General features: G+C 34.9%; 1 protein-coding gene across 5 annotated transcripts; it reads left to right on the top strand.

Moving 5' to 3' along the window:
- The first annotated feature begins 981 nt into the window (after positions 1-981).
- On the top strand, positions 982-18,216 carry LOC149946603 (uncharacterized). Of its 5 annotated transcripts, none has more exons than XM_090170601.1 (12): positions 982-1,201; positions 1,277-1,501; positions 2,219-2,370; positions 10,771-11,023; positions 12,888-13,033; positions 13,410-13,527; positions 13,737-13,795; positions 14,618-14,734; positions 15,772-15,849; positions 17,085-17,172; positions 17,422-17,508; positions 18,071-18,216. In XM_090170601.1, exons 3-12 carry the CDS (start codon positions 2,308-2,310, stop codon positions 18,127-18,129), a joined length of 1,068 nt encoding a protein of 355 aa, XP_090026727.1. In that variant the 5' UTR covers positions 982-1,201; positions 1,277-1,501; positions 2,219-2,307; the 3' UTR covers positions 18,130-18,216. The 5 variants fall into 5 exon arrangements, with proteins under 5 accessions (XP_090026727.1, XP_090026726.1, XP_090026725.1 ...); XM_090170600.1 differs by having other exon boundaries at positions 1,272-1,501; XM_090170599.1 differs by lacking the exon at positions 982-1,201 and having other exon boundaries at positions 1,217-1,403.
- Positions 18,217-23,225: the final 5,009 nt, after the last annotated feature.

The raw sequence follows: 23,225 nt of genomic DNA, 5'->3' as shown, positions 1-23,225 counted from the left end.
AGATATTTTGAGCACAAGTTTAAGTTAGATTGAGCTAATCTTTATTGTGAAAAATGGACAATACAAGGTTTTAAACAAAGACCTGAAATTGTTATGATAAAAACAAGAAATACTTGTGAAATGGTATTTTTTCCTTTGGTGACCGACTTTGACGATTGGAAGCCACACAAGTTTGAACCATTTTCAATTGTTTGAAGTTTAAATTTACGTAAAATTTTTTATTTCGCGTTGTATTTTACCAAAAACTAACTTTATTTTCGAAAATTAAACAATTTTTACAAGTCTCGGTAAGCAAATACGTTTTTGCGTCCAGCATTAGAATTTTCCGCTTTTTATAGTTTCTCCATTATCCACCAAACGATTTGGTGGCGCCACGGAATTTTGTCCATATCACACATGAGACGCGCGTGGGACTGAAAACCGGGCACAAAAAGCTAGTGCCTTCAGAATCTGCAATACTCCGTCTAGGTATAAGTATAGTTCCTATGTCTATGCAGCCAAACGAAAAGCATGGCCCACGGCCAACTTTGATCTCTCACGAATCTCTCGCGCTACAGCGGCTATCTCATTCGTTGACGTTTCTGTGTTAACCTATGAGCAAAAGATGTGTATGACGTGAGTGCCCCTAGCGGATTATTATTTTTAGAATAGTTTTTACATTTAAGTCAATATAAAAACCGAGCGTGGCGCTGAACTCCAATCTCCTACACGTTTTAGTACAGTTTATAGGGGGAAAATCCTTGCTCGCGGAATTTCGACGAATGTGTTGGCCGCTGTAGCGCGAACAGCGCGTGATCAAAGTTGGCCGTGCATGGGCCAAAGGCAGGGTTCTTTAAAAGTTATAATCGGACACATAGAAACCACGGGACAAAATTTCAAAAATCGTTCTAGCTTGTTATCCGATTTCTGTGTAAGGAACACGCAAAAATTTTCTCCGATCTTCATCTCAATCGGCTGCTTTTGAGTGCTCTAGATTGCTCTGATCAACATTTAATGTTCCCTTTGCATGCTCGGATCTGTTCCGATCGAGTGTTCCATTTCTTTTATTTATTCTCGGGTGCTCGGAGATCGCCCAAACGCGAAAATTCAAATTACTAACAGACGAAAATCATCAAAGAGCGGAATGTTCCATTTGCGCCTTTGCGGTTTTACTCTAGTCGAGATCTATGACGTCAGAGACAGTTTCAGAGCGAATCAAATGGTAAACGCTAATAAGTATTGTAAATTGACCTAATCACATGACATAATATAAATTTTTTCGGAATCACCAGTGTAGGTACGGACAGCTTCGATCAAGGGTTAGAGCGTCTGTTATTGTTTGAAATTTTCTAGTAGAATTGGTCCGTTTTAAAGAAGTTTGATAATGTGGTTAATATGACTTAGTGGCATTGTTAACAAATAAAGTAAGTGTTTAATATGAATGTAGGTTTTACGATATAGTTAGTCGAAGGAATATGAACTATTTTGATCATGTCATCTGAAGGAGAAATGCCTAATGGTGGTTGGTACCTTTTTGCTTTATGTTTATGAGTACTGATAGCTAGTGAAACTTCATTGCTCTTGGCAGTGCCGTAACTAGCCTTTTATACGCCTGGTGTGAGCTTCTATAACTGCGCCCTTGAAAAATGTTCTAATCTTACCTGGCTCTGACTTGGTCCTGGTCTGGTCATTTCAGCGCCCCTCCAGGGTCTGGGCCCGTGCCTGGGCACCGCTGGCACCGCCCTAGTTACGGCACTGGCTCTTGGTAAACCACATCACACTTACTTTTCCTTATGTAAAATTGTTGTAATGGCCAAAAATATGGAGTGTACTATTTTGTTTAGATAAATTGGTAATGCTAATGGCATTAACTATTAGCTGTGAAGTCAACAATAAGTGAAAATTATTTGGTTATCTAAGGCAGTGTGGCTCAATTGAATTTTAAAGATTACACCATTTTAAATGAAATTCTGGAATAATATTTGAAATGTTGTTATTTTGGTTTATCCGACCCAATATAAAGCAGGTGATAACTTGCATAGTAAACTATAATAGATGAAATCTCAAATTGCTGTAGGAAACAAATATTTATAACGAAGCTATTATGAACACCAAAATATGAAGATATACATTTTTTTTGTAATAAACAAAATATAAGAAGGTGTAGTTTGTCTAAAATGTTGAATTTTAAATGCTACTTTGTATTTAAACCATTTTTTTGTCTCTTTATTAATTATAGATATGTTTTCTTAAGAGTGTTGCATTTCAAATTTGTGATGTGTTTATGAAATGGAAGTTCTAATGAGCTTATGATAACTAAATTTGACAATGGAAAATTTATCATTTGGTTATATACAATCCTATTCATCAACCTCCAATTCTGCTATACAGGTGAGAATTTATATGGCTGAGGAACACAAAATAAATTTTTAAACTGTATTTTGGACTCATTTATTATTATTATTAAATTGTAATTAGTGGCACACCCTTTTACACATGTTAAGAGTACACCCTAAGTGCTATGGAGTAATGGCACTATGACGTTCTAGTACGTCACCCATGCTCTTTCCTATAGATAAAAAATTTGCGACCAAAATGGCGACCATGGCCAAAGCTAGGGAGTGCTACTATATTGGCTGCTAGTCCTATTGAATATCATAGAATTTCCCCCATCCTGAGTGAGGGGGAAAGAAAAATGTAACTGGCATGGGCTTCAATTGCATCGTAAGACTTAGTTTTAAAGAACCTGTGAGATACCTGTTTGATTTTATTTTTTTAAGGGGGAATGAGCTTATTTTTCGAGAGATAGGGAATATTGCAAAAAATCATCTCTACTTAGTAATTCTCCGTAAATATAAATTTGACAGTGTGATATAAAGCTTATATGACCATTTATCATCATAATAGAGTAAAGGCAGAGGGGAAACATGAGACGTCAGAGGGGAACTGAAATAACCGGGGGGGGGAGGGGGGGCAAAAAAAAGCGATCGTATAGCTATCTATGAAAGAGCTTGAGAACTATTATCTATTTTTTTTCTCATTGGTCAGCCATATTGGGCGCGTTCTCGTTAGGGTAATTTTGGATTGACATTTTAGGTTGATTTTTGTAATGGGTAAAAAACGTAAGCGTTTTTGTATTGAGGGTTGTTCAGGAGAAAGTTTGTCATTGGAAAATGTCAGTTTTTACCGGATTCCAAGCGTTATAGAAAACCAAGGGGATAAAACAAAACGAGTATCATCTGATAGGCAGCACCTATGGGTCAATAAACTAAGGCTTTATGGATACGATGAAAAACTTCGATTATGGTCAAGACATTTTGCCTCAGGTATTCTAATTTTTTTAATTTAAAAGCGCTTAAAACCATCAACGCTCTTATGATGCAACACATCCTAACTGGCTTCCTAGTCGTTACCTAAAAACTGATCAACCTACTAGTGTTATTCAAGATGACATTAGTGGGATTGAAGACAATGATCACAAGTTAGAGCGCTATGAAAGAAGACTTAAGAGAGCTAAGTTTCACTACTTTGATACGCCCAAAACTACGAAGGGTAGAAATAGTTTACGCCCAAATCTGCCAGCTGCTACATCTACGCCAAAAAATAATACCCTGCTTACGGTTTCTGAATGCAGCATGGCGTCGCTTGATGTGAATTCCTCCATTAATAATGAAAATAATTTGACGTCGTTCTGTGAAAGCGTTTCTTTACTAGAAATTGATCATGCATTTGTAGGAGATTTATATCCATCATATTATCCACGCAGACTACCCAACCATGTTTATCAGACATATCCATCCAAACAGAACCCAACCTTGCGGAACATTCCACTCAAACAGAAGCCCTCTTCAGTAAGCACTCAACTCAAACTGAAACCACTTTCAATGAGCACGCAACTCAAACGGATTACTGTTTCACAGATGGATTTTCTGAAACATTTTTAAGAGTCTGTCCTCAGTTTGAACTAGAAGCAGCACAGTTTAAATTAAAAGAATTTCAATCTTCATTTGAAAACCTAACTTTACAATTAGACCAAGCAAATAAAGTGCTAAGCATTTGCAGAAATCAATTATCAAAAGCAAGGTTGGAAATTGAATCTAAAGTTGAGGATATTGAAAAATATCGATTCAGTACATCATGTTTTGCTGGGGATAATGAAAAAGTTCTTTTCTTTAAGGAACTTGACCGCTTGGAGCTTTTAGAAATTTTAGTTGAAGAAATTTCACCATTCTTATTTTAGAACTCCAAGCTAACACCGTTTCAACAATTTATCCTGACAGTGACGAAACTACGATTGGCTTCATCAAATAGGGAATTAGCATAGAGGTTTTTTATCTCTGAAAGAACTGTTAGCAGAATTTTCTACAATTGTTTACACGCATTGTACAATCGCCTTTTGCGATTCATTAAGTGGCCTGAAAGAGACGAACTACAGGCAACAATGCCAATGTGTTTTAGGGAACAATTTGGATCAAAATGTGCAGTGATTATTTATTGTTTTGAGGTGTTTACAGACAAACCATCCAGTGTTATTACACGAGCAAATACATGGTCCAGCTATAAACACCTCAAGGCTCCATAAGTTATATTTCCAAAGTGTGGGGTGGTCGTGTTTCAGACAAACATTTAACAGAACATGGTGGTTTTTTAGAAAAACGAATTCCTGGAGATTCAATTCTCACTGATAGGGGGTTTGTGTTGAAGTTTACAACATGCACGCAGGGCATAGCTGCTTGAGGGTTTAGGACTGAACAAACTGAACGACGTTTTAAATAACTAACTAGTGATTTATTAATGATGACATTTAAAGAGTATTTACAAACTATGTACATTTAACAAATAATACTAGATTAGTACTGGAGCGACATTACTGCAAGAACTGCAGAAGCTAAATGACACACCTTAGTCAAATAACAGGCGGTTTTATATACGGTAGAAATCTTATCTCTAAGGGAGATAATGGAAAGATACGATTTCATTTCAACGTGTGTGGTGGCCACGTCTTGGGATACACCGATGGTTTTGGTGGGCACGTCTCGGTATGCATCGACGGATCTGGATGTATCGTCTCTCGGGATGTCACCCACTCTGGATGGCTCGTCTCTCGGGATGTCAACAGCTCTGAATGGCTCTTCTCGGGATACCTCATCTGACTATCCCATCTCGGCTGCTGGACTCTGACATTTGCTCGCTCTGTCTGGTGACATCATCATGAGCAGGGATAGGAGTTTCAAAGGAACATCGCTCAGGGTCGGATTTTAGATCTCGGGACCGAAGGACTTTGTCTCCTTTGTACTTTGAAACGGCGGCAAGATGGTCAGGGTTTGAAGGTTGGACCACCTGCATATCCACAGGGTATAGAGGCACAACTTTTCCTGGAAGACGTAGTCGATGCTTGCCGTTATACTTCTCGTACAGTCCGCAGGCCGTTGCTGTAGCTAGAAACTCCAACTTTGGGTTCGGCTACATGGCGCTCCTGAAGGAGAGAACATTGCAGGCGAAATCTCTGATGTACCAGACATTGTGGATGACTATGTGTTCAACTGCTTTGCCGATTTTGACGCGGAATTTAATGTCCCCTTCTCCATCAGCAGTCATTCGAGCTTTATTTCCGACTTGTAACATGGCCGGACTGTCCAAAGTGCGAAAACTGGTGAAATTCGAGGCGTCGTTCGTCACGTGCCGAGTTGAGCCGGAGTCAAAAAACCAGAGCCTCTTTGCAGATGAACCAGCCACGAAGCCGTTCCCAGCCAGGAGATCTGTCGGGGTATCATCGTCGGTGCCTTTGCTTCTAGACGTTCTTTTAGCGTTTCTGCAGTTTTGGGTCAGATGCTCATATCGTTTGCAGTAGAAACACCTAGGGCATTGCTTTCGGGAACTCTGCCTTGACGAGGATTGAATGCTACTGTCTAGCTACCAGCCCGGTTGATTCCGTGAAAGCATCTCCGTCTCGGATCGCACGGCCGATCAGTAGTCTTTGCAGTTCATCGTCAGTTTGCTTTTCTTGGGGAAGCGTGTCCCACAGCATACTGAATTCTCGATATTCATCATTTGGCAAGGACTCTAAGATGCAAGCAATCAGGATACAGTCATCAAAAGAGGTATCCTTCTCTCTTTTAGCGGTAGTCAGTACGTCAGCCCATAAGGAACGTAATTGGGCGAGATGGGTTGCCATGTCGACATCTGGTGATTTTGTAGCTCGAATTGACTGTGCAAGGAGCTTTCGCAGCCGATTTGTCGACTTCTGTTCGAAAATCTCGAGGAGAATATCCCACATCTCTTTGGGCGTCTCACAGTCTGCAATCATGTTCTGGACCTTGACGGAAAGTGCTGACCAAATGATGGTGCGGGCGGTATTGAACGCTACTTGATACTTCTTGAAAGCAGCCGGGAATGTCGCTTCTGACATCGTGGTTCTCAGCGGTTCTGTCCAGTCTCCCGTGATAATCTCATGAATGTCCCGAATGATTAGGACATTGTTGATCTGCCTTTTCCAGCTCCGCCAATTCTCGGGACCAGACAGTTTGTCTATGTCATGTGGAAGGAGTCCATCCATTCTTCAGCATACAGTGGGTCAGGATCAGGTTGTAGAGTATATCAGGAACTAGATTACTGGAACCAGCACTCAGCTGTTCCTTTGCTTCTCAGCAGCCTTGTGCAGTGGGAGCGTGCAGGGCATAGCTGCTTGAGGGTTTAGGAGTGAACAAACTGAACAACGTTTTAAATAACTAACTAGTGATTTATTAATGATGGCATTTAAAGAATATTTACAAACAATATACAATTAACAAATAATACAAGATAAGTACTGGAGCGACATTACTGCAAGAACTGTAGAAGCTAAATGACACACCTTAGTCAAATGACAGGCGGTTTTATATATGGTCGAAATCTTATCTCTAAAGGAGATAATGGAAAGATAAGATTTTGTTGATAAAACATATCTTCATTGCTCTTTTTCTTCAACAGTTTGATATGGACGATTCAGTGGGATTTTATTGTGCACCTATAAAATACCCAGCATTCACCCGTGGAAAAAACACGTCAATTAGCGAATGCAAGAATTTACGTTGAAAGTGTTATCGGCCAACTAAGACAAAAGTATAAAATACTACATACCAAAGTTCCGGTAGAATTGCTACATCGGGCCCTGGATGAAATTGCTACAATTGACAAAATTGCTACAGTGTGCTTTGCGTTAACGAATACTACCCCATCAGTAGTTTCTATTGAATAAGTTAATAAATCTTTATAACTGAGACCTTACTTTATTTTGAATTTTTTTAAAACTAACAATTTCTGACTTTATTTAGGAACAATGAACCGTAAATGGAAAATCACATTTGCAGTCTCCTTTTCTTTGTTCTGTTTTCCCTATTAACTTTTGAACATTCAGCGCAAAACCATTTTCCTTTCGGAATCCGTTTTACCTTCAAGCATTCAATATGGAACCATTCAATAGGACAATTCTGATTATCACAGCATATCATATCACCAGACTCGTGTAGTTGGAAATAACACCGGACTTCACATTGACTAGAGTCATTTGCTCCTGAAGGAGATTGCACTAGTTTTTTAGTCGCTGATCCTAAATTCTGAGAAACACTGGGTGTGGATGGTGTAATCTGTTTTGATGGGGATGAATAGTTGGGGAACTTAGATGTGGATGGTGAAGAAAAATTTATAGGAACTTTGGATTGAGTATTTAAATCTTTTGATGGGGATGACATTCTGTTTCACTTGGTCATCTTATTTGGAGATAAAATATTGAGCGCAATGGATGACTTAACCTCTTTCTTTCGACTTTTTTCCTTCCCAGGGTTCTCTTTAACGGATGTATGCTTTGTAAAAAAATGTCCTTGTAATAGTTCTGGCAAAATAGCATTGTAAAAAAATTCTTGGATTTATCCAGGGCGATTACCCAGAAATCTTCACCCGGATATATTCTTTCAATATGGATGTCCACCTTGGTCCACACACATAAGTCGGCATATACTCTTTGAGTTACAAATAGCTGCGTCTGAACTTGATAATAATATGCATGGTTTTGCTTCAGTTTCAATTCACTCTCGCTCATTTGAAGATAGAATTTGTTGTCCACATCCTTCAGAGCTTTATCTTTCATAGAAAAAGGGCATTTCAGCTCTATAACCCCTTTACCACAACAGTCGCAACTAACAAATCCATCCGGTGAGGCTCCCAGATGGGGATAATTGATATTCAATCAAAAGTCCAGAAATTACAATTTTAAATTTTTTGTGAGTCTTCAGCATTGCATTGTGGTAAACATTTCGGGCCGTCTCTTCATTATCGGTACCCCATTTTGTTGCCTCATTTTCAAACTTTCTTTCGCTTGGATAACAAATTGTTGTGATTAATGAAGCTGAAGGCATTGCAGGATTACTTTGCTGCATTGAAGTTAGAGGCTGTTATGCGACCAGCGCGAAAATGATGCCACAATTTACTACTTGATTGCTTTTTTGTTTCAGCTTCTACTTTTTCAGCCTGCTGGTATGTAAAACCTACCTTAATTCCTTCACAATGTTTAAGTAATTCGTGGAATGGTAAATCAACACATTTATCATCGTAGAGCTCAGTTAGCACCATTGGGAATGAATCGTTAATACATTTTGGTTTATATTTTTCTTGATATTTTCTATCAATGCTAAAATATAAATTTTTGCAGCCGAGACTAAAAATTTTATCAGCAAGGTCGTAGTATTCTTCAGTCGTGATTCTTGGAGTAAATTTCTGAACCAATACACTGTTTTTGCATGTAGTTTTATTGTTATCTTCTACTTCTAATACTGAATCCAATTCGTTTCTTCTGGATTTTATTGAAGAAACGTCCATTTCACTTATTGGGGCATAGCTTGCTTCTTTGGTTATAGGAACCAACCAATAAGCCTTGACACCTGTAACGGTTGTCCTTTCTTGAAATTGAACGACATAATCAATGTAGAATAACAGCCCTGCAATATGTGAGCAGGACTCGTCAAGCCCTGCCATGCAAGTGCAATGCCGAGATTCAATTGTGCCATCTTGGTCCGTTATTATCCATGGTTTTAAGGGAGTTTCCCTTAATCTTTGGGAGTGCATTACCTTAACAATACAAACAGAATAAGTATATATGTTACGTTACACATAAATAATATTTGTGAAGATACTCAGTGGCTTTAATCATAATATAAAGGCAACCATCAATGTTCTTCACCATCACGTCTCTTATAAATCCACAAACGAAAAGGTTATACGCATTTAAACTTTTATAGTTTTTTAATTTCTTCTTTGTGAAAGGTGAAATTCTCTCAATTAAATACAGATAAATGTCTGCAAAGTTTATTGGGGGCAAATAACTAAAACTTTCAATCTCATTTGGCTTAATTAAATGACAATCTTTTGGTTTGACTAGATATGGATCAGTATCATTAATTAATGATATTTATTCTCTGTAACTAATTTTGATATTTAGCTCTAAGCTATCATGATGTTCAGAAGATTTAAAATTAGAATTTAGGTCAACATCACAATTCATATTCGACATGTTTGCTATCGCGCCGAGGATGGTCAACTTAACCAACCTTGAAAATATTTCCCCAAAGACTAAATATTACCATCTAGCTCTAGAGTCTTTGCTTTTAGCAGACGATTTTTGCTCTCTCCCCCCCCCCCCACCCAACTGCCTGTGCTCTATGGCAGCCACTAATAGAGCTATGGCGACGAGTGATTTGAAAATCATAAAGTTCCTATAGTTATCAGTAAAAAGTCCGGGAAGCTAGTGCTCATACAGAATACTAGAGCCCAACCCCATAAACCAGTTACCGCTAACTTTTATACTTTTGTCCCCGACTCTGGCCCCAGTACTGACACTAAAAACCAAGTCAGGGTTTAATTTCAAAGGAATTTTCCTATAAAGGAGGGCGTACAAAACAACAATTAGGGGTATGAATAGTAGGAAATACAAATTATGGACATATTATGTAATACATTGAAGCCAATAATGTATTAATTTATACTTGGTGAGAGTGTTGTTCCCCAGTAAGAGAGGGGCAGGGAAAATGTAACTGGTGTGTGCTTCAATCACATCAGTTTTAGGGAACGATTGAGATACCAGGCTGATTTGATTTTATTGGGGAAAGGAGGCCAATCTTCGAGCATGAGGAAATTATGAGCAACATGCCAACATAGTAATTCTCCCTAAATAAATAAATTCCTATGGAAGTATATTAATAAATGGATTAAATTAATTAATCAACTATTAAGTAATGAGTCAGCCTGATGTAAAATCAGTTCAAGATTCTTATTTGGATTTTCTGTCAAATACACTGATTGGTGGTTGCAGGTTATTTGTCGTTTTCTGGGAAAGTATTACATTGGTCTTGCCACCCCTTTAAATAATAATAATAATAAAGGTTTAAAAACTCAAAAAAAAATACTTTTTTGGTTGAAAATTAACTTAAGTTTGTGAAATAAATGTGGTATACTAGACTTCTATGCAAAGAGTCAACTTAAGACTTTAGGTGTTGGTCTCGTAACTGATGTTTACTAAATCGTAATAAAATATTTGAATCTTGTTGTGATGATTATCTGTAGCTGGTGTTATAATTGCTGAAAAAATTCCCCTCTCAGGACTGGATTTGCATATGCCCATCCATGGGTATAGGCTTTAAAGCTTGGTTCACATTAACAAGGCTGCATTGAATAAATATTTAGTAATTTGCGTTAGTGCTCTAAATGAGAAAACATTTACGCATTTGGAGTTTTAATTACACATTTTATTTTTTTTGTCAGTCATTACAAATGCCAAGACCAAGATGGAAAGAGCTGATTCTAGTTATCATTTCATTTGTGAATGTCGCTCTGTTCATGAGCTTTACTGTCCTGGACATTATGAAGATTGTGGAGTATAAAAATGTGGACAAAAAGTCATCTGCTTATGTGTATTCAGGATCGACTGATTTTCCAGCTGCTATGGTTGAAAATATTTCCACACAAAATTATACACCATCATTCACTTTTGACATGATGGCACTATTAAGTGTTTGTAAGTTTATTTTTGAAATGTGAAACCATTTATTTATTTATTTCATTAAGAAGTACATAATAATACGCCTAAGCCAATAGAAGCTTCTGTGGCGCCCTCTAAAAAAAAGAAACACAAAAACAAAAATTGACCAACAATAAATTATAATTTAAAAAGAAATAAAAAAAAAATCCTCATGCTTCCTATCACACACATATACATATATACACACACATACACATGTATATATACATACACATATATATGACAAGAAACATGAAGAAATAGTTAATTATCATTTACCCAATCTATTAATTTAAGACAAAAAGAACTCTTTGAATGACTGTTGAGGATATCTGGAGGCAGTGAGTTCCAGTCGCTTAGAGCCCGAAATGTGACGTGATGTTGTCTCACGGCGGAGTTCACACGCGGTTTGAAAATGTTAAAACACATAACAATAAAACGCCCAAGGTGCTATCAAAATCATCAGGGTTTATTAATTTAATAAAATAAGCTATTATTATTTACAATATATACATGTTATTATAATTGGTTAATCAAATCACTGGGGAGCATATTTCTATATATCCACTAGCTACATTTAGTACAGAGGGAATCATCTGGTAAGCTCCATGTAAGCTGTTTCCCATTTGCCACCAGGTGGGACTACCTATGCCTAATAACCTTTATAGCCCACTGTCATCTGCTAAAGTATCTGCATTCTGATTCATACACCCTAGATGTCCTAACAGAAAAGTTTTGCAAAATGACCATGCGTACGACTTGTATCATTCAGGGTAAAAGTTTAGGGAAATGTTGCCTTTCAAAATTTCGAAAATATATACAAGGTCATTAACCCTATGACGGTCAACGGGGTCAAAAAGATTAAGTGAAAAGTTATGGTCAAGTGGGGGAAAACTTTAAGGCCTGGCGTCAACTTAGTGAACCGGTTATGAGCATTCGATAGGATTACACAGTCACCAGCGAGTGAGGGAGACCAGATGACAGAGCCATAGTCGATAGAGGGAAGGATTAGAGCATTGTAGATAAGACGCATTAGGGTCTTAGAGCGGTAAAAGAAATTTCGGCAAGTGAGTCCAGTAATAGAATTGATACGACTAACGACGCTTTGGGTATGCTTGGAGAATTTTAGATTTTCATCAAAAAGAATCCCAAGATCGCGTAGGAAAGGCTCACTAGGAATGGGTTCTCCCGCAATTGTATATGTATGACGACCATTGGAGCAACCCAAATGAAGGACGGCACTTTTTGTTGCATTAAATTTCATACCATATTTGTCAACCCAAACATGAGAGCTAAACCTTAAAGGGCCATCGGTAATTGAAGCATTTGAATTTTGGGGGACTGAAGCAATGAAGGGTACATCAAAGGGGTTTAACGTACGGGAGACAGTTTGTACGAAACTAATAGGGAAAGTATTGTCAGTAATAGTTAGAATAGTATAATTAATAAGAACAGCACTATGAATATCACTGTCAGCCGAATTCTTGACAATCATTTTGGAACATTTAAAAGAAAGTCACTAGCCAGTATGTTTTAAGTATGTCATGTTTTTGTAGAGATTGACTAAATCTAAATTAGTCTTTAGGGGGTTGCAATTAAGTTTAGAAACACTATTTGGCTTGGGGACTAAGGCATTGCCCGTATTGTGCTTTATTTTGAAATAAGTTGTCAAAAACGTTTTTTGATACTCAGTTTGCCCCTGAATTCCTACTAGTATGAAATCATGTTAAAAATTTTTGTTTTAAAAATTGGGGAACTTTGGAGAAAAGTTACGTTAGTATTTATGCTAGAGTATGTAGCAAATTTTTGTATTGTATTTGTATGATGTGTCATAAAATAATTCAATATGGTTTTCTTTTAGTATTTGTTCCAGTTTTACTCCTTTATGGTATTATTACTGAAAAGAAATATGATGTATATGCAAGTTTACTCATTATGGGCGTAACCGTAATATATATGGTTCCTGATGTTTTCATTTATGATAATTGGATGTCTTGGTACAAAAAGGTAAAGTTATTGTTTCTTTAAAGCATTCAAAGAACAAAAAATGTATATTCAATTTATTTGAGATTGAAATATCTTTTGTAACTGTCCCTGTTTTCACTGTAGCTATAAATTTGTTGTAAATTCCATAGTAAGGTTTTCAATAGAACAAATTTAAGAATTTTAGGTTTATAGTCCCCTACATGTAGGTTCAGTGTGAGACCCGAATTGCGGTTGTAAGTTTGCTTATGTAACATCAAATAAGTAATTGCATTATTTTTAATCTTAATTATGAAATAATAAATTTATTTGTAATATTACAAATTCAGGTAAACCTATAAACAATTTATGATTTCGATGTAAAATTTTCTGTGTAACACTAAATTATGTTTAATTATAGGTACGTCTTTTTTCTGCCTTGGTTTTGACAGTAGCATCTATCCCCATCACCATCCAAACAGTTAACGAAAAAACATGGATGGAATTCAGGGTACCTGGAACATCAGATGGAATGATGGGTAATTCCTTTTATTTTGGAGATATTATCATGATTGTTATTTAAATAGTGTAAATTAATGGTTATGTTTGGTAGTCTGCGTTTCAAAAAGTATAAAGATGGGGTTGTGAATGACTATTTTTAATAAATTGTTTGTTGTTAATATATAGCTTAAATGCTTATTTGTGCTTTTTCTTACTATAAATATGATCTTAATTGTTTCTCGTGCAGAGCTCTATAGACGATTAAAGTATTTTGATGCGTTGCTTCACTTTGATTTCTTTATTTTAGTATGTATCAATTTTTTTGTTGAATTCCATTGAAAGTTTTTTGTTATTTAAATAGTAACTTCAAATCAACTGTAAATTTTTTATTTCGAAGTACTTAGCTTAGGTTTGACTTTTTCCGCTAATAACCCTTACCAAAAAATGAGTTGGCTAAAAACCACTTAGGACAATTAACTTGTTTTTCAACTTGGTTTTCAGTTTGTATTTGGGACAAATGGCTACTTAAAAATAACTTAAATCCTCTTTATTAATCAACATATTTCCAACTAAACCAGAATCAACATTTACACTTAACTACTTAAAAGCAACTTAAATCCTACTAGGGAAACATCTAAAAACCAACTTAAAAATATTATGTAATTTCCTGACTACTTAAAACCAACTAATTATAAACTTAGCAAAAGCAGTATTTTCCTACCAAATGAATAACAACTTATTACCCCTTTAATAGTAACTTGAAATATGCTGACAACTTGAGCCTACTTAATACCAACTCAATATCAACTAATAATGTGTATACAAACTAAATACAAACTGAAATCCAACTTATTTTTTGGTAAGGGTAAGTTTTTTCTTATCAATGTCTATTTCACATTAAAGACCCTAAAATATCTTCAAGGTCATTAAACCATCCTGAAATCAAGATTTGGTCCGTAAACAATCCTAAAGCTTGGGAAAACAAAAAAAAATTATATTGTTCAAGGGTATATTTGAGAATTGCTTGATGTTTACTACAGCCAAATTTTCCTAGATTTTGGTGGGAGCAAAGTGAAACTAGGAGTAATTTTTGAACTAATTGATAATTTTTACCTAACCTTTTTCTAGTGTTTATTGGCCTTATTGAATATGAGGTCTGGTATTGGTAGCTCTCATGGAGATTATATTTTTGCATTATCTCTCATTTTCTACGGAGTCATATGTTTAGTACTGGCCACAGTAGCTGTAAGTATTATTTATTCTACCTTAGTAAGCACTAGTTTCGGACAAAAACATGCGATGTATACCGGTCCTAAAATCTATAACAAATTAAACCATGAAATGAAACTTATAACTAATTTTAATGTATTTAAAAAATGTGTAAAAAATTGGATCTTAAGTCAAGATATGAATACATTTTTTTGTAACTATGCCCTTAAATTATTTCCTGTCAATACTTTAAACCAAATTACTTATTGAAATTATAAATCAATATATTTTTGTAAAATGAGGCCACATGTTTAATTTGTATAACCTAGCCATCCACGCACAAGAATACTTATGTGGATGGCTATAAATCTACCATAATATGTACTAAATTTGTGCAAAAAAATTTTGTAAATTATATAAATAAAAAAAAAAGTTTGGCCTGGGGTTTTAAAAATTATTGCGATCAATTTCTTTTTAAAAATTAGTTTCAAATTCAAAATGTTTGTAAATTATAACACATTTTTAAGTAAAATAGTACTTCTATTGTTTTATTGTGACATTTATAAAGGGCAACGCAGGTGACTGGGCACATTGTGGTGGGAAAAATTATCAATGGAGAAAAACAGTTACAGGGTAGGGTGCACATGCTTTCCCCATTTATTACTCCTCTGGTCCGACATTCATACAAATCCCATAAACTCTATTGAAAAAGGATTTTAGAAATCTTGATATCAACTTGAAAATCCCGAAATCTGGGTGAAAATTATTTACAACATCTAAAACAAGAAATCAACACTAAAATTGTGCTCTGAAATCTGAAAATCAGTTTCTGATTTCTGAAATCACTTTGATATTCAAAATCCCACACAAAAAATTGGCAAATCTTGAACCCCTCGCACAAAACATAGTAATTTTACTTAAAAAAAACCCTTCTGGTAATTTTCACACAGTGAAAATTTTCGCTCCTTGGTGTGCCCAGCCATTTGCTTTGTCTATAGATTCTCACAATAGAACCTCCTTTTTGACAATCACAGTTAACCTTATTCTGCTAAAGCTTTCAATTTTCGTTTTAGGTTAATAAGGAAGTGAAGCTCCTTGTGTTTATTTTCTTGGCACTTGCTATTTTGCTGCTAATTTGGGTCCCTATTCAGGTATGTGTTTAGTCAATTAGAATTACATGTTAAGGTTATGACAATTTTTTCAGTTTTTTAAAATAAAATTATTTGCCACTATTTAGTATATTATTATTATTAAGGTTTTATTGGTATTTACCTCTATTAGCCACATTATTTGACACCTTTCACTTAATTACCATTTTGGCACACTGATATTATACTATGAATGTTCAAAAATCTATTTCAAATTCCTATTTGATCAATCAAAAAACCCCAAAACCTATAGCAGTGGTTTTCAACCTTTATTTTACGTGGAACCCTTCGCTATTAGAATCAAAATACACGGAACTCATAAAATGTTAATAATTAAATAATATCCTGGGGTCAATGGGCGAGCCAAAAACCCCCACATTTCAAATTTATTATTTTTTTAAATTATAAAGAAATAATAATAATAATATTTATTATTTAAGTTGCAAAATTATCAATTTATTAATTAAAACATCAGAAATATGATTTAGAAAAGACTAACAAGATTAGAAATCTGTTTTTTGGGCTTTTAAACTTTTTGTTTTTTAGAACACGGGTTGAGAACCATTGACTATAGGATGAAATTCTTATCTAGAACCAACGAACCATTGATTTATGCGAGAAACATTTCTTTTGAATACAAAAATTGCAGTTAAGGTTGTTGATTAGTAATTGTAATTTAGCTAGCTCGGAACTATTTTTGTACATTTTCATAAATACTTAAATTATAATTGACCAATTTCAAAATTACGTTTTTGCGTTCGACGTTACCTTTACATCATGAGGTATAGCATGCTTATTTACCTGCTTTTATACCCTAACATGGCGCTGTCATTTCACAATAAAAAAAATTTAAGACTCACCAATAGGCTTTGTACGTAGTTGAAATTTTAGTCACAAGTATCGCTACCTACTGATAGTTTTAAATTGAATATATGTAAGCTGTCTGCTTGTTCAAAATCCTCTTCACAATAGCTGAAAGTTTCAATTGAAAAACATAAAAATTCAAAAGTCATCTGCTATTTCTACACATATTTAGTTGACGGATATTAAGGCAGATGGTGCTATATTTCCTAAGCTCTAAACCTTTAGGTGATTTAAATCTAACAACAATATTCACATTTGATCAATTATTAATCTGGCTAATTCTGATAAAAAGTGATCAAATTACGGCCATCCATTTTTTATTAATTTTTGTACAAGCATCTGTAATTTTGTGTAATTTTTTCTATTTATGGCAGATTTCTATGAGTTCTTGTTTAAGTTTAAAAGAACTGACTATCTGTACTGATGGACAATATATTTTTTCATACTGCATCCTTAGCACTGGTAATTGTATAAAAGTTTTTATTCATTAAAATTTTGCTATGTTATTGATAAGCCATTAAGCAGTTATTTTCATAGTTATAGTTAAAAGATATCTATAATTATTATTTTTCTTTTATAATATTACACATTCCTAGTTTAATTTTGTGAAGTTACCACATTTTTAAAATAATGTTTTGGTCAAATTAGAAGTATGGGCTCCTGTCCACTTCAAATGGAAATTTTAAATTGTATTAATTAAAATTTTTTCAGGAATTTTAGTTGTTATAGTGAGAACTTATTTAATAATGGAACTCTTGAAAGTCTATCGAAATTTTGGATATGGTTTAACCGATACCGGTGAGTGTCACAGATTATAATTCTGTCAATCTCAAATTACCTGTTTATTTATAAGTATATATAGTTAGTCATAAGGTGCTGTTAATCTACCTACTGTCTAAAATATTACATATAGGTAGATATATTTGTGTAGCTTGACTCAGGTAACACCTGTCATCCACCTACTTCTGAGAAATGGGTAATGTTTCTAGGGTTATTATGACTGAAGAAATGTAATTTGCAATTTTCTGAAAGATCCATAACTGTTTTAAAAAACAGTTAATTTTTTACCTCTACCACCCGTGTATATTTTGAAGTCATGAGATTTTTTGTAGGTAAAGAGGATAAATAGGTTTGTTTTACCAAATTAGCATTTTCTATTCAATTGAAGAGTTTGTGTTGTTTGATCTTTTATTTATGCTTTTAACTTAAATTTGAATTAAATACTTTGAAAACTGATAAAAAATTTAAAATTACACATTCTAGGTATGAAAAATATGAAATATATTTCCGATTTAATAGTATTTCAGCTGTTGCATATAAGTTTAAATAGTTTAAATACTTATCTTTTCTCTTTTACTAGCGTTTGTTGGACTGATTGTCAGTGAGTCAAGTGGTTTGCTTTCCACACCAAGAATATGAACAAAAATGATATTAGAAGCATGATCACAGACTAAAGTTTTGTTTATAAATTTTATATTTTTTTAAATAAAACAATTTTTTATAAAAGACTTTGATCTTTGAACAGCAGCTCATTTATTCAAGTAGTTGTACTTTTTCATACATACATCCTTCTTTGTGATATTACAAAATCGTAATACTATATGCCAACCTTAAGTGTTCAGTGATGTATGAAATGTCTAATATCTGATGTAACCAGATCGGTTCAGGAGCTATGAGAACAGCCTCAAGTGCTTCTCTAGAAATTCTCCTGAACATTCTTCCTCTTCATCTTTTCATAGAGGAAGCTGCTGCTATGGGAGCTTATAGGCTCAACCAGAATGGTTGGTGGAAGGCGAATATTTGGGATAATAGCCACACCAAGATCTACCGGGAAATTTTAAGTCGGCTACCTGTCTACCTAATGGGTTCTGATATGATGGCTACGAAGTTACATTTTAGTAAGCCTTTCAATACTTATTTTCCAAGCCGTACGGAGTGGGCCAATCATAGTACCCTTGGGACCAGAGGAGAAATCGTCTGGTTTACCGATGGGTCTAAGACCCACTCTGGCTCTGGTTCGGGGATGTATTGTCTTACTAGCAATCTCGGCTTCTTTGAAAGTCTTGGTGTTTATGCTAGTGTTTTTCAGGCGGAAATTGCCGCTATTTGCTTCTGTGTTGACTTTTGTCTTAAAAAGAAGCTTCATGGCAAGGTTATCCAAATTTATTCGGATAGTCAAGCAGCCCTCAAGGCTCTCAACCAGTTTCAGGTTTCTTCAAAACTGGTTTATAGCTGTTTGAATCTCCTCTTGGAGCTAGGCACCAACAATAAAGTTCAGCTCTATTGGGTTCCTGGCCATTGGGGGTACTACGGTAACGAGAAAGCCGTTGTCTTGGCCAAGAAGGGGGCAGAGGCTGGGTTCTTTGGTCCTGAACCTGCCGTTCCAATCCCCTCTAGCATAGTACGCGGCCTTATCTCTAAATCCATGACTGACCATCAACTCAAGCTTTGGCTTGAGATGGATCGCCAAAGGCAGGCTAAAGAGTTTATCTCTGCCTAGAGGGGCCCATGGGCCCCTCTAGGCAGAGAGCTAAGGAGCTGCTCTCGCTTTCAAAATCTAATATCAGGTTGGTCGTTGGCCTACTAACAGGTCACTGTCTCCTTAACAGACATCTTTACCTGATTGGAATCTGTGATGATCCAATCTGTAGGGCATGTCAGGCTGAGGAGGAAACCGCCTCTCATGTGCTTTGTAGGTGCGATTACTATGCGGCCCAAAGATTCGAGCATCGTGGTATGCATCAGCTGGAAACTTCTGATTTCTATAATATGCTGGCCAAGAGGATTCTCCGTTTTGTGTCGGATATCGGGCTCTTTAAGTCTTAAGGTTCGGGGTTGCACAATGGACCTCTGGTCGAAGTGCGCGAATGGGCATGTCCTTAGCCCTTCACCCCTTTCACTAATAATAATAATAACCAGATCGGTTTTATTCATTTTCTTAGAAACATCTATTTGCAATTGTTCGCATTTGGTAGGGTTCAGAATGAAATTGGCAGTTTTTTTTAAACAAGTTTTATTAAATGTAAGAGTATGACCATTATTCAAATTAGAAGGGTAAGAAATTGGCTTGGTGGCACTTTGATATTTATGTAGATCATGCGTGAACAAAAAGGTAAATGAAGAAAGTGAGGAAACATGAATGTAAGTTTTCGTTTGTGAAAAATATTTAGCAGTTGTTGCCCACGTATCGTCCTAGTTTTACTTACATGATTGTTACAACTACATCTTATGTTATTAACCAAGAGTGTAATAGTGTAATATATTTTGCCCGAACCTAATTCACTGGATCTTTTTATTTTCTTTTTGTTACATATATTTTCCTATTGTAACAATAGTTTTTCTTTCATTTACCATGTGTAGTACATGTCCTATTCTCCCAATTCTGTTTTTAGTAGTAGTCTATTTCACCGATGAACACAATAATCATAACATAAAAACAAGTGACAGCTACAACGAAAACCAATTGGATGCTTTTTCGTATTACAGTAAGAAGACTCCACAAGGTATCGTTGCCCGTAGGTGCAGCACTAAATATTTTAATTATGTCACTCAACTAGTGGCTGACGATTTCTCAGTTAAACTGGCGATGAAAATTACTCTGTATACTTTAAAAAAAATTCTTTATCTACTATAATCTCTGTTAATAAATAATGTAGGTACGTACCGTTTCATATTTTAACTTATTATTGCAGATCAATCAAAAGGTGAGAATTTTTTGTTATTACGCAGGAATTTTATAATTAGAAGTGTTATTTAAACTTCCAATCAAAAGGTGGTTTATTACAACTTATGATGAAAGTTTGAAGCTTAAGCCTCAGTCTAAACACTAAGACTATGACTTGAATAGCGACACCTTGCAAATATATGGCGGCTATTTAGTCCCCATTCTTAAGCTTTTTAAATCTTAAACAAAAACATTATTATTATTACACTAGAGCCGCCACTTACTTTAAGGTGTGGAAACTCTTCGCATGTTGTTACTAGTACGTTTTTGGAAGTATTCACTAAGTTTGGCAAAGTTATGATGAATTATCAGATCAGTGCATAAAATGTACTATTATAAAAACTGCTTTGCTTCTGATTTTGAGACCTAAATGAACCTGGCAGTGATTTGGTCCACAAACTGAATATAGTGCGTAAAGTAGGTACCAGTTTTCTGTTCTGAAAATTCCAATTGTTCAATAATGACAGTATGTACTAATAAAATTAAGTATAAGCAACATTTTACTGTGCACTATGAGAACTTAAATATTAAAAAAAAAATTGTGTTACATGTTTGGCGTCCTCACCTTTACGCCAAAACATGTAACGCAAAATTTTTACTAAATGATCTCGTTATTTTTAAGTTAATTAGTTGCCAATTATTGAAGTTTTGTTGTAAATTTACTTTCATTATAAGTAGGAGGTATCTCAAAGCTACATGCTATACCAGTACATTACAAACCATCAAATTAATTTTGAATAAAAAGTATGGGGTGATAAACATTATTTTGTGACTTACTAAAACTATCATGGGTAAAATATTGTTTATAAATGAATTTCTGATGTGTGGTCTTAATAAGATATATTTGATTAACAATTAGGGTCCCACGTGTGGTGTTTCTAAGGGTTAAGTAGACTTGTTGACAAATGTTTTTCCAACGAAAAACTTTTATGTAATTCAACATGGAAAATTACAAGTAGAATATTTCAAAAATGAAATATTTAATTTAGTTAAGTATCGAAATTTCCGGTAAATATTGCCTATGATTCGTAAACCTGGTTACTATAACCCCACTGAAATCATTCCCAAATTTAGTTGGGTTTTGGAAATTATTTTTTTAGTGTGTTGTTATATAACCGAGCTAAATTATTGTTTTGGTTATCAAGAGATAAATTATCATTCTGGTTATCAAAGACAGTTGCCATGGCAATGTTTCCCTTGGAAATTACAAGTTATATGAAGGTTTTCTTAACCTGCCTAGAATTTTTTTAACTAGCAATTGTTTTTGGATTATTAATATTTTAAAGGTAGTGTAATTTTTTAAAGGAATTTATTGAATGGCATTTGAACTATACCATAAGTTAATAATGCCTCCAAGTAGTCAAAAAAGCCCTTTCAAGGTGGAATCTGTCAAGAAAATGTGATTAAAAACTTACATTTCTGATTCCGATTCCTGGGAAAATGAAAAATTTGAAAAAAATCTTGGACCCAGTGCAGTTGTGAGGTCGAGAATGAAACTAAATTTTGGGCGGGAGGGGGTAATTTAAGTAGGTGGTGCCTAGTAAGATTTAAGGGAAAACAATTTTTTTTAACCTCTGTGGAACGAAAATTCCAGGGGAATACCGAAATTTATATCTCTTTTGACAGTTCCGGCTAGCGGGATTAGATAAACATCGGCTTCAGCAGTTCAAGTTTATGTGAAAGCTTCGTTAACGAAGATTCACGATGCTGAGAGAGTATAGGTCTATTAAGACAAACCTATCGGCAAAAGGCAGCATAGTCATCTGACTACTTAAAGACATCATACATTTATGATTATACGAGTTACTCAAAACTTGAAACTAAGTCTGTAATGGTTTTTGATATATTTGTTTTCCAGGGTGATTCTGGAGGACCCCTGATGTTCCAGTACCCAGATAACAAAGGTACAATTAGATACTATTTACTTGGATCAGTGTCTTTTGGAGTTTCTTGTGCAAAAAGTTATCCGGGTGTTTATGCCAAAACATCAGAATGCTTACAGTGGATAGCTGCCTTCTCAGACTTATCGGACAAAAGAAAGTTATTACTACCCCTTCGCTAAAAGAACTCATTTTGTTTCAAATGCAAAAACAAAAATGTTTTTTAAAATTGTAGTTAATCTAAAACCATTATATAAAAAGAGATCTGGTTAAAACTTTAGTTTGATTTATTACAAACATGGCACACTGCCTTATGTAATATAAAATCTGAACATTTTTATCTGCAAAATACCTAAACTGAATTAAAGTATTGGTCATTGTGATGTTGACTTTTGTTAAACACTATTTTCCTAATCACAACTACTATTAGAATACCACTATCAAGAATACATGGAAAAGCCTAATACTTTTATTCCTCAAATGCTTCTTATGTGTATCTTGATTTTTATTTTTGAATGTGGTTTCTATTAGCTTATAGATGTAGTTAAAAGCTTCGTCTGGAGGCAATATTCTGAAAATTCTTGCAACTCATCCAATTGATGTAACCATGAAATACTTCACTTCTTCAATAATGTGTTTATTCCTCCAAAAGGTACCAAGATAATGTACCATTAAGCTTATTTTGCAGATATATAATACTCTGCTCAAGCCAGTGAGTCCGTGACTGTTCCCTTTTATGCACCTTGGATGAATTATTTAAGAAAAGGGTGTCTGTATAAAATTTTAAACCAAATTCTGCCAATTTTGTAAAATAATTAAGTCAAGGGGCCATTAAAAAATGTGACTTAAGTGAAATTGTTAACTCATGAATAAAATATGGCAGGTCACATGTTTGTTAGTTTCACTGTACT

The sequence above is a fragment of the Leiobunum rupestre genome, chromosome 4, assembly GCF_980474605.1.
Source record: "Leiobunum rupestre chromosome 4, qqLeiRupe1.1.hap1, whole genome shotgun sequence".
Lineage (NCBI taxonomy): Eukaryota > Metazoa > Arthropoda > Arachnida > Opiliones > Sclerosomatidae > Leiobunum > Leiobunum rupestre.
This window is presented reverse-complemented; position numbering and strand designations above follow the sequence as displayed.